General features: G+C 44.3%; 1 protein-coding gene across 1 annotated transcript; it reads left to right on the top strand.

Moving 5' to 3' along the window:
* Nucleotides 1–409: 409 nt before the first annotated feature.
* Nucleotides 410–3017, top strand: mcat (malonyl CoA:ACP acyltransferase (mitochondrial)). Its single transcript, XM_049024836.1, has 4 exons — nt 410–996; nt 1891–1978; nt 2073–2290; nt 2525–3017. The coding sequence occupies exons 1-4, from the start codon at nt 535–537 to the stop codon at nt 2933–2935; spliced, it is 1179 nt and encodes a 392-aa protein (XP_048880793.1). The 5' UTR covers nt 410–534; the 3' UTR covers nt 2936–3017.
* Nucleotides 3018–17538: the final 14521 nt, after the last annotated feature.

Below are 17538 nucleotides of genomic sequence, written 5' to 3'. Positions count from 1 at the left end.
TGGAATAGGAACAATTATGCATTTTTTTTAAAACAAGAAGGAACCCCAGTACTTAACGGAGACAGATTGAAGATTTGTTTAAACACCCCAGCAAGCTCATTTGGGACGCAACAATAATAATAGCCATCTAATAACTTTTCTTGACCAAATACCTTTAACTACGAGCATAAGAGACAGTTTGATATTGGGGAGGACTGTTAGACGGAAATCTAATGCATCTGTACACAAAATCCCTACTCCTGTGCCCTTAACCATCCAGCCCTTAAGAAAGACATGTGTATGTTTTTTTGCTTCAGATAATGGACTATTTTCAAATGTCAAATAAGAACACACTATATTACTGCTTTAATAGACGTAAGTTATTTTCACGCTTATAACAATATTACGTGGTTCGCGTGATCACGAATTGAGCATGCGCGGAAAGACCAACATGGCGGCGCCCTTTGATACTCGTGAAAAAAATGCAACAAACATATGCATAACTACATAGACGAACACGTCTTTAGTTGTTTTGGTTACAAATCCGGACACTGAATGTTAAAACCTCCGATTGTAGACATGTTTAAAGTTTTCTACCAGCATACGAGGATATTTCCCAGAGTGGACATCGCATCTCTCCTTTTGCGTAGGACGCTGTTAAGTACTGCACGATGTTTCTCGCAAAATGCAAGTCCTCCATCGTCGTCTCTAACCCTGGAATGGATGCAGGACGAGTCAGATCATCTGAAGCAACCAGCGAGGAAGAAACCGAACGAGTGCTCGGTGCTGCTTTTCCCGGGCCAGGGTACTCAGTTTGTGGGGATGGGCCAGGGACTTTTAAAGTACAGAAACGTAAGAGAAATGTTCGATGTTGCTCAGAAAATATTGGGATATGATCTGCTGTCATTGTGCCTAAACGGGTCTGAAGAGGAGCTGAACAAGACGGTCCATTGCCAGCCGGCTGTATTCGTCACGTCGCTGGCCGCCGTGGAGAGACTGATATGTGAAAAGCCTGAAGTATGTTTTTATCCCACATATGTTCGTGCTGTCATTGCCAGCTTCTGTTAACTTTCTGATTATTTCAAACGCGAAAGGAAAATCCCGCGTACAGGGCTGCCAACTCTCACTCATCTGGCGTGACACTGACGCTTTCAGGCTCCCACGCTAGAAATCATACGGCAAATCTATATTATTCCATCATAAATCTAAAATTAGTTATGCCTACTCCAGAGGCGATGAGGTAGTATGCAAACCCTGCAGACTATTTACAAGGTAATAAACACATGTAAATGTGCGTGCAGACTTGTGTCGAATTGAAAATCTCTCGTCAGCCAGCTGACCAATGTTATTCATAAATCGATTTACTTGTTTGGATTATAAATTATAGCTGTGCTGTACCAGTGTACAGGGCTATACTGGCTCTCTGATATACTGGGCATTTTCCTGGTGGGCCGATGAGTTTGTGGTGTTTGTGCAGTACTGCACTAGATACAGGGCTGTAGTTATGATTTTTTAAAATACCAAGGTCAAAAGTTGTAGCCCTTCCTATGTGTGTCACAGAAAGGATTGTGGCTATTGGAGACCACTAAGCATTAACCATAGGACTCGGTCTCCTCAGTGGTAGGTATGGACATGAGTAGATGCCAGGGCTTAACTAGGGTCAAAATGCAGCCTGCACTTTGGGATCCCCCAATTTGCATTTTGAAAGTATTTTAATAGTTTGATAGTATTTTAATAATTTAAAAGTAATTTAAATCCCAGCCAGTGTATCTACTGTTAAGTAATGCACAACATTTCAGCTACCCAGCAATCCCCTTTAATCACATCCACAAAATCCTTTGTCCAGTAACCAATGTTTTTTAAGTGTTTCACTGGGAACACGCGAGTCACTCCTGCGGTATCCGCTTTCAGGCCATTGAGAACTGTGTGGCGGCCGCCGGGTTCAGCGTGGGCGAGTTCGCTGCCCTCGTTTTTGCGGGCGCCATGGATTTCGAGGAGGGTAGGATATGTGAATGTGTTCAGGCCATCGCTGTTCATTTGATCACAGATTTTTCAAATCTATGAAAACCATGTGAAATGATGTCCCGCTTCAGCCCTCTATGTGGTGAAGGTGCGAGCCGAAGCCATGCAGGAGGCCTCTGACCGGACCCGGAGCGGCATGCTGTCGGTGGTGGGTCTCCCCAAGGCAAGCTACAGCGCAGCCTGTCTGCAGGCGCGGGAACACTGCCGGGCCCTGGGGGTGAGGGAGCCTATCTGCACCGTCGCCAGCTACCTGTTCCCCGATGGCAGGGTCATCGCCGGCCACCAAGAGGTGACAGTTCTTGCCTTTTTGTTATTGGTAGCACAGCACATGACAGCAGAGCAGGTTACTTGTTAGCAGTGAAAAGGAAAAGGGCTCGTTTATGTTTTTTATAAGCCTGGTTATTTTGTAGCAATGTCTCCTGCCATTCACCTCAGATTAGCAGTCAGGTTGACCTAGGGGCGTGTAATGGCACCTGGGTCATGCTCCTTCACGTCCTCATGTCCTCGCCCCCTCCCCCCGAAGGCACTGGACTTTTTGCGGGACAACGCGAGGGCCCTGCACTTCCTGCGTGCACGGCCGCTGCCTGTGAGTGGCGCCTTCCACAGCGCCCTGATGGAGCCGGCGGTGGAGGCGCTCCGGGAAGTCCTGAGGCATGTGACGGTGCGGCGCCCCCAGGTGGCCGTGCATGCCAATGTGGATGGCAAGCGGTATGCACACGAGGGCCTCGTGCGGAGGCTCCTGGCTAAGCAGGTGGTGTCGCCCGTGTGCTGGGAGCAGACGCTGCAGGAGCTCTATGCAAGGGAGCGGGGCCGGGACTTCCCCCACACCTACGAGGTGGGGCCTGGCCGGCAGCTGGGGGCCACGCTACAGAGGTGCAACCTGAAGGCCTTCAGGAGCTACACGCATGTTGACGTTGTCACCCCCCAGGACTGATGTAACCATAGCAACATGATACGTGGTTTCATATGCAGACATCTAGTGTGTGTTTTTAAGATAATTAAAAGGCTTGATGGTATTTTTGTGTGTTCGGAGGCATCATATTTTTCAGACATTTCTAGAGCTACTAACCAAAGTCAAGGAAAGAGGCATGACAAATAGTTATCAGAATATAAGAACTAAACAGAGCTCATTTGTGTAAAGGTTGCCACTGCAAATGCATTATGCAGCAGGAACAGCACCTTCTGCCGTAAGTGGAATCTCTGACCTCCCATAGTGCCTCTGAACCGCCTCTCAGCTCGGCCATCAGACAACAGCGCTGCTCTGACTCAAGAATATTCACTCACATATGTGGGGCAGTCTTATTTATTTCAATTTTTGTACAAAACTTACTCTGGAGAAAACCAGCTCCCTGTAGAGAATCGTAAACAAGCCCAGCAGAATGTACCACAGAAAAAAAAGTTTTTACCCCAATTTTTCCCCATTATGTGAGCCAGTCATTATAAAGGTAGACTGTGAACCAGTCACAGGTATGTTCAGTGAACCCGCACTTCATGTTAAATACTTTCCATTTTATGTTACTGAAAAGGCTTTATTATGATATATTCTTTTTAGTTTTCCTGTGATGGTGTTAACGTAGCGACCAAAGCCCAGCCTTCGCCGTCCTTCCCCTGCGCTCCTCCGTTCCTCCGCGTCTCCTCTCATAAGTAGCTCCAGGTGGCTGCTGTCACCAGCAGGATGAAGGCCACCAGTCCCCCGCTGGGGTGAACACTGACCTGGTGGGTGACAGAATGACACACATCACTAACATTGTTGCTAAAGGGAGTTTGCAATATGCTAGAAAAATGTCACGTATGGAACTGGGTCATGACCAGCATGATTAAAATGATTTAGAATGGAAGGTTCTAACCCAAATTCTCCATCTCTCAACTGTCTGGGTCAGCTGGCGACAGACCAGCTCAGTCAGCCACCCTTGGACTGCTGTGGTTACCGTGTTCAGCTCCTGCCAGACGCCAGGAGACACCCTGCAATACAGGCACATGAGCTCAGTGACTGAAGCTGCTGTTTCATGGAACTGTTTGAAAAATAAACATATATTATAAAAGCTTGGGAAAATTCATAAACAAAAACCAGAATTTTTCAGTGCAGTAATTCTGTTTATCACAGCTTTATTTTTCAGGAAAATCTATGGTGTATATGGCTTGGTGTATATGGCTTACCAATAGGGGGCACCCCTGGCCAACAGATTGCCAATATCCTCTGGGAGCCATGCTGCCGGATGGGCGTCACCCAGCTGCCGATTAAGCTGGTCTCCAATTGCGGCCAGCTGCTGGCCGATGTGCCGAGCCGCCCTATGGCACAGCTCACAGTCAAAGTGGGGCCAGGGACAGGAAGTGACACGTCACACTGGGACCAAAGGAATGCATGACCTCATGCACAGTCACAACACAGAAGGTAGGGGGAGAGGCGTGGTTATAGCTGCTTATCTCATGTTCACATCAGATTGAAGGTTTTTGGGAGTGGCGGAGATCCATGCCCTTATCAGACAGAAGGTTACCAGGGGAGAGGTGTTTACATCATGCCTGCATGAGAAGGATGCCTGCTGAGAGGGAGGGGCTTACCTCACATCTACATCAGAGTGAAAGCCATTGTCTGCCTCACTGGAACCAGCCTGGAGACGCCTCATTTTATTGGGCTCTTTCCCCTGAGCAACCATCTTGTTCCTGATTTAAACAATTCATAGTACAGATGCACTTTAAAGCGAGCAGGTTGCAGGTGCCCTGAGTTTGTGTGTCTATGCCGCGTGACACCTGTGTACTGGGCATGTCCAACTATATTTGTACTGGCATGAGGTGCATGTGGAATGCCGTGTGCTGTATGCTGTACACAGGACGTTCAGCCATCTGTGACTGTAACATCCCCATATCCATGAGCAAACAAAGCCTCACGTGACCAAGGGGTTTCGGTTTTGTTGCAAATGAAACAGCTGCCTGTCGCTCACTTCACTATTCTATCAGAAGCCGATTGCGTCTGCTCTGACAGAATATCAGATTTCATTTTGTGTCTGTACCCAGCTACACATTTGGCAAGGATTCCTAAAAAAAAATCCGTTTATCTCCTTGAGACTCTAGGACTACTTTCCTGTAATGCCATGCTAGATCCCCCCCCAACCCCATGGGTGAAATGCTCACAACAGCCAAAGTAAAAATTCTACATTATGTTTCATGAATTCCCTTTTTGTCACTCTTATTTGTCCTGTCTGCCAGGCAGAGCCGGTTTGAATGCAAATGGAACATGGTCATTACACAAATGACTGCCCTCCGCACAACATCCAATGCGAGAGACACTGGTGGGATTACTCTTAAATGTTCAAAGTGCCAGGCTACTTATAAAAAATCAACAGCTGTTTAAAAAACTGAGTAACAAATCAACTTCATGGATAAGATAATGTCTAATCACTAAGGTTGGGTTTACAGCAGTTTGCGTACATTGTGTGAACAGGGTTAGGGTTTCTCCCAGAGGGAATGGCGTAATGCAAGTCTCAACACTACTTTATTGATTAATATTACTGAAAGTTTTTACTAACAAAACTCATTTCTGTTTTCAAGGGCTCAGCAGCAGCCCTTCTGAGACTGAATAACATCAGTGCAGTTAACTCCTTTGCTACACTAAATGGACATTAATCAAAAAATACCTACCTTGTTAAACTGAAAGTAAAATTTCATTATGAATTAATCTTTGAGTGAGACCCTTTAAGATATTTATATAAATAAGTAAGTTTAGACAACTTATCAAATACTTTCTGCATTTAAAAAGAATGTTTTCAGTTCAGTCACCTAAACTGGACATAAATACTCTAACAGGTAGTTCAGTTTACTTTTGGAAAAACAGACTGAGAATCAGACGCAGCATGAGATTCATAACTGGGATTATCTGCGGTGGTAAGGATGACATTTATTTTAATTTTAATTTTATGTTCATGTACTGATGGCTTTCTAGGTAAGGTTTGCATAATGCTGTAAATAATCATCATCATCTAGTAAAAATCCCCAGCAGGAACAAATCCGCAGCCATCTCTGTTTAACAACAAAGGACAGGTGCATTGAAAAAGACTGGTCTTACCTGATAGCTTGTTGAAGATTAAAGTGAACGCCGCCCTACCACACAAAATTTGACAAGTTTACATTTAACACATTAATTTTTATTTAACATAGTGATAATACATTTTAAATCACATTCAAGTACTTACAGCAGCGTCCTTTAATCTTCTTGTTTTCAGGTAACTAACAGCAGCCCCTGTCGCTGTGACCACGCCCAAGGGACTTTCTCCAGGAAGAGTGGAAAGGAGTGTTGAATTGTGAAACCACAAGAGGGCGCACTCTTGCCTGTTGGCCATAAAAACGCAGCGTACAAATCAGCAGAAATTATCTTGAACATGTACGCTGCAAGGCTGAAAGCAGGCGAAGTGAAGCCATTTAACCTTTATGATGTTGAGCCTCAATAGTCAAACAATTTGTCTTCAACCTTTCTTAACAATAAACCCAGTTTTGATGTATTATAAACAAGTCATGCAAACATGATCTTGACTCGTATTAAAAACAGATTAATGATACTTAGTCATGGAACTATAGTTAAACCATTGTGCAATCATCCATCCATCCATTTTCTGTCTCCCCTTGTCTTATTCAGTGCTGCAGGTGGTGCAGTAACTACCTCTGCATTGCAAATTGCACACACCTGCTGCTATATATTTTACAAATATATTCTATATTTATATATTCTATTCTACATTCTATATTTATATATTCTATAAATATATACTATATATTTTTAGTATTTTTTTTTAACCAGTATTTATATTACTACTACTGCTGCTACAATCTTGTGCTGCACTAAAACAAAAACCCTTACCAACCATAACCTGGGACTATCTCAAGTAGACTAGTATACTACTTCCCCTGTGCACACTGCTGGAACACTTTACTATATGTTATGTTTTTGTCTTGTTATATCCTGTATGTTACCTAAGTATAATGCCTTAAGCCTACTTGCACTTTTTCTTAATATTACCTTATTGTTTAGAACGGTTTTTGTGTGCATCTGCACTTATTGTTGTCAATGTCTACGCATGGGACAGTGTGAAACGTAATTTCGATTCCTTTGTATGTCAAGTACATTTGAAGGAATTGACAAATAAAACTGACTTTGACTTTGACTTGCAGTACCTATCCCAGGCTTGAACCCTAGTCCCAGAGGTGTGAGACAACAGTACTAAACACTGCACCACTTCATCACCATTCTGCAATCAAGTCATAATTATTACTCTCAGTACTATGATCTGCTAAACAGTGATGACAAAGTTTTTATATAAGCTCTGAACTCTGACAGCTTATACTTGTTTTGCAGTCTGCAACAATTCATTAGACATCATTAGAGGTGCAAACCTTAAACCTTTTATTAATACTCATATTACCTCTTTATCCAAAAGATCCTTTCTGCATATGAAAAATATTGTAAGACTTAAGTATTGTCACGCCCGGTTCGTCCGATCCTCGTGTGTGCCACACCCCCCGATTATCCACATGTGCTTCCCCAATCGTACCCAGCTGTACCTCGTTATTTCGCCATGTCTTCTGCGTCTTGCGAGCTTGATGGGCCGAATGGCCCCCTCTCGTTTGTATAGCTCTTATGTTCTTGTTGTCCGTCACTGATGTTTCTTAATGTGAGTAGATGGTTCCTGAACTCCGTTGCCCTGATACCTTCATTAGATCCCCGTTTTCCCCGTATTTCACCTCCTTGCCTGCTTCCTGCCCGTGTGCCTTTCCCGCTAACCCGACAAATCCTGACAAGTATCTTTGTTCTGTTAGTACTGTTAAATACACCTTCAACTATAGGCCATCTAATCTCAGCATTTAAATGTAGACCAAATACTTACTGATTGGTTCCAGGTTACCTTGCCCTACCTGAGTGTAATTCACTTTAAACACCGCTGATGCTATTGCATTTGCTACCACATTTATTTTATTACTTATTGAGCAGATACTTTTGTCCAAAGCCACACACAAGTAAGGCTCAGAAATAATGGTCAGCTAGTGTTCCGGGAGCGTTAGGGGTTAGGGGCCTTGCTCAGGGGCCCACCAGTGATATGATTACTCCTGGTCATTGGGACCTGAACCCGGCTAGTGTTCTGGGAGTGTTAGGGGTTAGGGACCTTGCTCAGGGGCCCACCAGTGATATAATTACTCCTGGTCATTGGGACCTGAACCCGGCTAGTGTTCCGGGAGCGTTAGTGGTTAGGGGCCTTGCTCAGGGGCCCACCAGTGATATAATTACTCCTGGTCATTGGGACCTGAACCCGGCTAGTGTTCCGGGAGTGTTAGGGGTTAGGGACCTTGCTCAGGGGCCCACCAGTGATATAATTACTCCTGGTCATTGGGACCTGAACCCGGCTAGTGTTCCGGGAGCGTTAGTGGTTAGGGGCCTTGCTCAGGGGCCCACCAGTGATATAATTACTCCTGGTCATTGGGACCTGAACCCGGCTAGTGTTCCGGGAGTGTTAGGGGTTAGGGACCTTGCTCAGGGGCCCACCAGTGATATGATTACTCCTGGTCATTGGGACCTGAACCCGGCTAGTGTTCCGGGAGTGTTAGGGGTTAGGGGCCTTGCTCAGGGGCCCACCAGTGATATGATTACTCCTGGTCATTGGGAGCTGAACCCGGCTAGTGTTCCGGGAGCGTTAGGGGTTAGGGACCTTGCTCAGGGGCCCACCAGTGATATGATTACTCCTGGTCATTGGGACCTGAACCTGGCTAGTGTTCCGGGAGCGTTAGGGGTTAGGGGCCTTGCTCAGGGGCCCACCAGTGATATGATTACTCCTGGTCATTGGGACCTGAACCCAGCTAGTGTTCCGGGAGTGTTAGGGGTTAGGGGCCTTGCTCAGGGGCCTACCAGTGATATGATTACTCCTGGTCATTGGGACCTGAACCTTCTGGACAAGAACGCAAACCCCATGCCCACTGAGCTACACACATAATATCTTCCCTTCCATCATATTCACTTTGTCAGCCCATCCATATGCACTGAAAAGATCATCTTAGTATGCAACTGCTTCTTGAGTGTTTGACTTCTAAACAATATTATATTCTAACACGTTTAAAATACAAATACAAACACCTTAAATCACATTACGAGGTATGGTAACATAAATTCGATGATTAAACCATTTTCTTCATAGTCTTGTGGATAATTCTGGATCAAAGAGTAACTAGTATTTCCTGAATACACACTAACATTGAACTGGAGGAAAGTCAAAGTTGCCATTATTGAAATAGCTGAGGCATTTGTAAGATTGCACACAAATCATGACGACATTGTTGTCGTTTGGTACCAATGTGGACACAGACACCCTTCCTGCTTTGTCCTGCCAACAATAATGTTCCAGAGAAAACAAGAGCAGGATAAATAATATTGTAAACCCGCAAAACGCACGAGCGGGATGTTACTCACCAGGAGAGGATCGTTTCGGTACTCAGCCGTCTGCTCTGCTTTTCTACAGGTCTATACAAAATAAGTTTCTAGGTTCAGATGAATACATTACCGCCAAAATTACAGCCAAAACCATGGATAAAACTGAAATACGGCTTTGTTTAACAACTCGCGTGCCTGCTGGTCATTACTTTTCCTATGCAAATTGAGATGATGACAGTTATTCTTTTAATGATCTAAAAGGATCGGTTTTATTCTGGGACAGACGCTCCCTTTGTAGATAAGGGTTCAGAAAGTCTTCAGCTTCAGTATGATCGCTCCCCTGAGGATGATGTCATCCCCCCATGCTGGTCTCCGTAAAAGCCCTGTTCCGATTATCCTCCTCCCCCCCTGCTTACTTTTATAATGCATTTATAATATATTTAATCTAACGATGAAGGAAGCAAAGCAAAGACGTCTGCCTAATTATGCATAATTATCAAGGCAGAAAGCGGTGTATAGATTGCCCGATGTCTGCCTTTCATCTCGGATGTCATATTTAGTCTAAATCGATTTATTTGAACATGAATGATCTGTTGGGTAGATTACAGATACATAGGATAGTAGGAAAAAACAACAAAACACATCATTTCCATTGTCATTATTCTACACCTAGTTCCAGGTTTATTTTGCAACATTTCGATTTGGTTCACTGTTCATGTTTAAATTTATGATTTTTTGGGAAAGAATTTCTGTTTTGCTTGCTTCATAATATCTGTATAGATTTACATACATGTTTATGTAAAAATAGCACGGAAGTAGTGTTAACGCGAAATATAAACAGTCATATCTGTTTGATTCGCGAATTGGTGAACTGTTTTGAAGTGTTTGTTAAATAAAATAGGCTAGTAGCTATAGGGTTCACACGCTAACAGCGGAAAACGACGTTAATTCATGTACAAACAGGTAAGAAATCCATTTGGTGCTTCACAAGGTCCATTAACTAACAGGAAAAATACAAATGTCCATAGGAACAATCCCGGAAATATGCAAATTAGATACCCATGAGTATTAATTCGCTATTAAAATTATTGACAGGACTACTATTTGTTCCAGCCTAGGTTGTATTACAGTGATGAATACTTAAATTTTGTTGTTTATTTACAAATCGAACCAAACTTAAAAAATGATAACAGAACTTTCCAAAGCCTTCCCAGATAATAAATACACCAATATATACGACTTATTTTAATTTAAATTTGTTCAATGGTGATTCTTGGTGTCTAGCAAGTTAGGAGTCCCACCCTGGATCCAGCACGTTTACCTGAGATTTGCATTAAATTTAAGAAATGTTATCGTTTGCTAGCGCATATGGTGTCCTTCATTCTGGAGGACTGAATGAGCCGTCGGTCATGAGGTTGAACTTTTGAACAGGTGAAAACATGTGAAGCCAGCTTTCACTGTTACGGTAATCCATTTTTTTAAATCGAAACTATGATGAGACTCTTTCCCGCTTTCCCGGAATCCTAGCTCACGTGCTTCGCATTTTTTTTATGACGAGAAACACTGAAGTTGTAAAGAATTATTGACGCAGCAAGCCAAATGCCCCTAAAACTATAATCGGCTTATCTGGTAACCTACAGAAGGGCAATACATGATGTTTATAACAATGTTGTTGCAAACATTTATTCTTGTTGGCTTATTGTCATCGATGTACTTGTGGATTTAAGGTAGACATAAGCATGAACAGGAGATAGATAGTTACTAGAGATTTATGAAAATGGAGGGCTAAGCTTTTACGATGGATGTCTGATTGAAATGAAAATGAATTAGAACACGGACGGTTGGCAAGGCTCCATGTGCGAGGATGGCGAGGAGGCTCCATGGCGCCCCATCCTGGGCTGCTCCCTGCATTGCGTCCGTAACTTACGGCATAGGCTCCGGAATTTAAATAATCAATCAATCAATCAATCAATCACTCTATCTATCTATCTATCTATCTATCTATCTATCTATCTATCTATCTATCTATCTATCTATCTATCTATCTATCTATCTATTATTTTCGGGGTGGGGTAAAGCCTCGTAAAACAGCACAAGCGACGCCCCTGGCCATCAGTTAATATTTCCAGTATCATAATACTTCAAGTACTATTATACGGCTTGTATTTTTAGGAAGAATAAACGCGCTTCCTAAGAAGCCAACCCCCAGTACTCAGTTCAGTGCCATATCAGAACGCCTTCAGTACATTTTTAGGCTTGTGGCGCCCTCCAGTGGCAAACACTTGTATGACATTTGACGTTGGTGCGAAACATCACAAACTGCGACACAAATATGATTTTTGTAAGAAGCGGTGGGGGGCTCATGCTGCTTGAATGGTAGGGGCACCTAATGCATGACGTGCCCCCCCCACTAAGAGGTCAAATATATGTTATTTTATTTATCAACAAGAATATCCGTTGAATTTATTACATTTTAATTTTATGTATAAACTTTATTGTGGCATTCTAGGCCTTACTTGATCTTTTAATATTAAAAATGATGTTTAATGTGGGCGGCATGGTGGTGCAGTGGTTAGCACTGTTGCCTCACACCTCTGGGACCCAGGTTCGAGTCTCCGCCTGGGTCACATGTGTGTGGAGTTTGCATGTTCTCCCCATGTCGTCGTGGGGTTTCCGCCGGGTACTCCGGTTTCCCCCCACAGTCCAAAAACATGCTGAGGCTGATTGGACTTGCTCAATTGCCCGTAGGTATGCATGTGAGAGTGAATGGTGTGTGAGTGTGCCCTGCGATGGGCTGGCCCCCCATCCTGGGTTGTTCCCAGCCTCGTGCCCATTGCTTCCGGGATAGGCTCCGGACCCCCCGCGACCCAGTAGGATAAGCGGTTTGGAAAATGGATGGATGTTTAATGTATTACAACACATCCCTGTAAAACTTGGGATGACTGTGTAGTAAAAGGTGCTATATAAAAATAAATTGCATTAAATAAAGCTAACCTAAGGTAACCTAACCTGAAGGAAGCAACAAGAGGCGCCTTGACAGATTCAGATAATGTTTTGTTGACTACAGAGGCACCCAAGAAATACACTTTCTTGCACATAGCAGCACCCTGAGGTAGATTATTTCATCTGATTATTGTACAGGAAACGGCATCTCATAGTGGAGCACTGCATCTCAGGGCAGCCTTCACAGATATTTTTGTTCCATTGTAAGGTCACTGCATCACACTTTCTCACTTAGAAGGGCACGCTAGAGGGCATCACTGCATCACATTCTCTCCACTGGAAAGGCACTACATAACGGCACCCTTTTCCATTTGAAGGGTACCCATAGGCACATCTTAGACTATTGTAAGGGGACCTTATAGGGCACTGCACCACATTCTCTCCACTGGAAAGGCACTACATAACGGCACCCTTTTCCATTGGAAGGGTACCCATAGGGACATCTTAGACTATTGTAAGGGGACCTTATAGGGCACTGCACCACATTCTCTCCACTGGTAGGGCACTACATAACGGCACCCTTTTCTATTGGAAGGGTACCCATAGGGACATCTTAGACTATTGTAAGGGGACCTTATAGGGCACTGCACCACATTCTCTCCACTGGTAGTGCACTACATAACGGCACCCTTTTCAATTGGAAGGGTACCCATAGGGACAGCTTAGACTATTGTAAGGCACCTTATAGGGCACTGCACCACATTCTCTCCACTGGAAAGGCACTACATAATGGCACACTTTTCCATTGGAAGGGTACCCATAGGGACAGCTTAGACTATTGTAAGGGCACCTTATAGGGCACTGCACCACATTCTCTCCACTGGAAAGGCACTACATAACGGCACCCTTTTCCATTGGAAGGGTACCCATAGGGACATCTTAGACTATTGTAAGGCACCTTATAGGGCACTGCACCACATTCTCTCCACTGGAAAGGCACTACATAGCGGCACCCTTTTCTATTGGAAGGGTACCCATAGGGGCCGCTTAGACTATTGTAAGGGCACCTTATAGGGCACTGCACCACATTCTCTCCACTGGAAAGGCACTACATAACGGCACCCTTTTCCATTGGAAGGGTACCCATAGGGGCCGCTTAGACTATTGTAAGGGCACCTTATAGGGCACTGCACCACATTCTCTCCACTGGAAAGGCACTACATAATGCCACATTTTTCCATTGGAAGGGTACCCATAGGGACATCTTAGACTATTGTAAGGGGACCTTATAGGGCACTGCACCACATTCTCTCCACTGGTAGGGCGCTACATAACGGCACCCTTTTCTATTGGAAGGGTACCCATAGGGACATCTTAGACTATTGTAAGGGGACCTTATAGGGCACTGCACCACATTCTCTCCACTGGTAGTGCACTACATAACGGCACCCTTTTCTATTGGAAGGGTACCCATAGGGACAGCTTAGACTATTGTAAGGCACCTTATAGGGCACTGCACCACATTCTCTCCACTGGAAAGGCACTACATAGCGGCACCCTTTTCTATTGGAAGGGTACCCATAGGGACAGCTTAAACTCTTGTAAGGCACCTTATAGGGCACTGCACCACATTCTCTCCACTGGAAAGGCACTACATAACGACACCCTTTTCTATTGCAAGGGTACCCATAGGGACAGCTTAGACTGTTGTAAGGGCACTGTATAGGGCACTGCACCACATTCTCTCCACTGGAAAGGCACTACATAACGGCACCATTTTCTATTGCAAGGGTACCCATAGGGGCCGCTTAGACTATTGTAAGGGCACCTTATAGGGCACTGCACCACATTCTCTCCACTGGAAAGGCACTACATAACGACACCCTTTTCTATTGCAAGGGTACCCATAGGGACAGCTTAGACTGTTGTAAGGGCACTGTATAGGGCACTGCACCACATTCTCTCCACTGGAAAGGCACTACATAACGGCACCATTTTCTATTGCAAGGGTACCCATAGGGACATCTTAGACTATTGTAAGGGGACCTTATAGGGCACTGCACCACATTCTCTCCACTGGTAGGGCACTACATAACGGCACCCTTTTCTATTGGAAGGGTACCCATAGGGACATCTTAGACTATTGTAAGGGGACCTTATAGGGCACTGCACCACATTCTCTCCACTGGTAGTGCACTACATAACGGCACCCTTTTCAATTGGAAGGGTACCCATAGGGACAGCTTAGACTATTGTAAGGCACCTTATAGGGCACTGCACCACATTCTCTCCACTGGAAAGGCACTACATAATGGCACACTTTTCCATTGGAAGGGTACCCATAGGGACAGCTTAGACTATTGTAAGGGCACCTTATAGGGCACTGCACCACATTCTCTCCACTGGAAAGGCACTACATAACGGCACCCTTTTCCATTGGAAGGGTACCCATAGGGACATCTTAGACTATTGTAAGGGGACCTTATAGGGCACTGCACCACATTCTCTCCACTGGAAAGGCACTACATAGCGGCACCCTTTTCTATTGGAAGGGTACCCATAGGGACAGCTTAGACTATTGTAAGGGCACCTTATAGGGCACTGCACCACATTCTATCCACTGGAAAGGCACTACATAGCGGCACCCTTTTCCATTGGAAGGGTACCCATAGGGGCCGCTTAGACTATTGTAAGGGCACCTTATAGGGCACTGCACCACATTCTATCCACTGGAAAGGCACTACATAATAGCACCCTTTTCCATTGGAAGGGTACCCATAGGGGCCGTTTAGGCTATCCTAACAGGCCCTCAAGTATGTAAAGTGACTTGTATAATTGGGTGGGGGGGGGGGGGGCAAGGTGGCACTTGTCAGGGCGGACAGAATTCACAGACATGCCCCCGATGATGGAAATTTTTTCTCTAGACTATTTTCGCATTATGACAAAACATCTGACATTATATGGCTTTCTCATAGAATAATAACAAATCTGCAACCACAATTGCTTTCAAACCATCAACCATCTCCAACTTACGGTGCTCATGTCCAAAATCTTGAGCTCTGAATTCTAAGACATTTTCGTCTCATTTTGTAACACAAGCTTGTCTGACCTGCTTTCTTTTCTGAGAAACTCTTCTGTACAAAGGTGGAAATTCTTCAGGGAGGCTGTATTTTTTTATCCTGCCATTTCCATGACACCATGGGATTCCTGACCTGCAGTGGTAGCTAAGCAGGAAGAAATTTTTGCTTGTTTTATTTTGGGGAAGAAGCGGTTGTGCTTAAAAATGCTGGGATCCTTGTAAATGGTGCAGATCCTGAATCATAAAGTGTCTTTTTGGTGAAAGTAAATGCTGGATGGAAAGGTCACATGACATTAATCAGTGTTAATGGCGGGATTTCCTGTATGGCAACCATGCAAATCTGTTGCATATGCAATCTTTCGAAAACAATCAAAATCGTTGATGGCCTCCTTGTGATTCTCATCTGTGTCAGTCTAAGACACAGAGCGTTGGTTTGGTAAAGGTTTGCCGGCTTTGGAACACAACAGTGATGTAAAACTAAAGAGGCTCTTGTTTCTGTCGGTCCAAGACACAGAGAAGACCTTACTGGCTCCCCAGTATACCCAACAACACCTGGCAAAATAGTCACTCAGATATTTCATTTCAGCCTGTCCAAGTTATCTGAAGGATTTTTATTGGATTTTTAAAAAGTATTAGTTATTTATTAGGAGCAAACAATCAGAATATATTTTGAATATCTGTGAACAAATGATGAAACAGAATGTGATCATTGGCTTGATGTCTGTAGACGCACATGTGTTTCATTTAAGGACCTTTTTGTCAGAATTCACCTCTATTGAATCAGAATGATTCTCTCACTGCAGTTCCGAGTGACGACTGTTGTGGAATGACACTGGCTTCTTGCATCTCTATCACTTCAGATTTGCAGGTTGGGTGGAATGGAACCTGTCCACTTTCACACAGGAACCAGGCTGGAGCTGATCAGCCATGCTGTGAAGAGAGACTCCATACAGCGTGGTTCAGCTGGTTGAATGGCACCTGTCCACTTTCATACAGGAACCAGGATGGAGCTGATCAGCCATTCTGTGAAGAGAGACTCCTTACAGCGTGGTTCAGCTGGTTGAATGGCACCTGTCCACTTTCATACAGGAACCAGGCTGGAGCTGATCAGCCATTCTGTGAAGAGAGACTCCTTACAGCGTGGTTCAGCTGGTTGAATGGCACCTGTCCACTTTCATACAGGAACTAGGCTGGAGCTGATCAGCCATACTGTGAAGAGAGACTCCTTACAGCGTGGTTCAGCTGGTTGAATGGCACCTGTCCACTTCCATACAGGAACCAGGCTCGAGCTGATCAGCCATTCTGTGAAGAGAGACTCCTTACAGCGTGGTTCAGCTGGCTTCGGTTGGTTTGGTAAAGGTTTGCTGGCTTTGGAGCACGACAGTGATGTAAAACTGAAGAGACTCTTATTTACATCATGATTTATTATGTGCTAATTTCCAATTGCATGTCTGAACAGCCGTGTCATGCTAGCATCAAACGCTAGCTGGATTTGCAGCATGCATCCCTCCCGTTCAGCTGTTCTATAGCACTTTTTCAAGTTGGAAAATTTTCAGGTTCCAAGTTATCAGGAATGAATTAATACATCACGATGTGTGATACTACTAATAATAAATAATATACAGAATATGCCCTTTTTTTCCTTCAGATAATAAATACATATTGAAGCAGATCTCCATTTTTTTCTGGTCTCTGTGCATTTTGACCAATCAGATGTTGGTGATGCAACCTGTTCAGATTATTCATGTTCTTGGCCCTGCTAGTAAGATTTGACTCGGTTACGACTTGGCAGTGAAAAAGCACCATAATAAATGTCTCAGAAAGTGTGTGCATATTTCTGGAAAACAGGTATACAGGGCAGTGTTTGGAAAGTAAAGCAGCGTGTGTCTGTGTGTAGGGTGGTTTTTCCACATGCAAGGACAAGAAAATCCCTGGGACAGCCGGGAGAAACCTCCCTGAAAATGAGTCAGCACATTACATCAACATCCCTTTCATCGTTCCAAGGGATTCCCTGCTTTGTTTTCACAGGAAATCTGATGGAGGAGGGGGAATGTTATTAGAGCCAAATTGTTTCACCGCACGTTAAGGTTTCCCACACGCGTAGCTGAAG

Source organism: Brienomyrus brachyistius, chromosome 1, assembly GCF_023856365.1.
Source record: "Brienomyrus brachyistius isolate T26 chromosome 1, BBRACH_0.4, whole genome shotgun sequence".
Classification (NCBI taxonomy): domain Eukaryota; kingdom Metazoa; phylum Chordata; class Actinopteri; order Osteoglossiformes; family Mormyridae; genus Brienomyrus; species Brienomyrus brachyistius.
The sequence above is the reverse complement of the archived record's forward strand: the minus strand, read 5'-3'. Positions and strand labels throughout refer to the sequence as shown.

Bases quoted from the DNA above. Each gene is read 5' to 3' on its own strand.
- mcat (XM_049024836.1), top strand. From the start codon at position 535: ATGTTAAAACCTCCGATTGTAGACATGTTTAAAGTTTTCTACCAGCAT. The intron at 997-1,890 runs GTATGTTTTTAT...ATCCGCTTTCAG, and splicing joins TGATATGTGAAAAGCCTGAA to GCCATTGAGAACTGTGTGGC. The intron at 1,979-2,072 runs GTAGGATATGTG...GTCCCGCTTCAG, and splicing joins CGCCATGGATTTCGAGGAGG to CCCTCTATGTGGTGAAGGTG.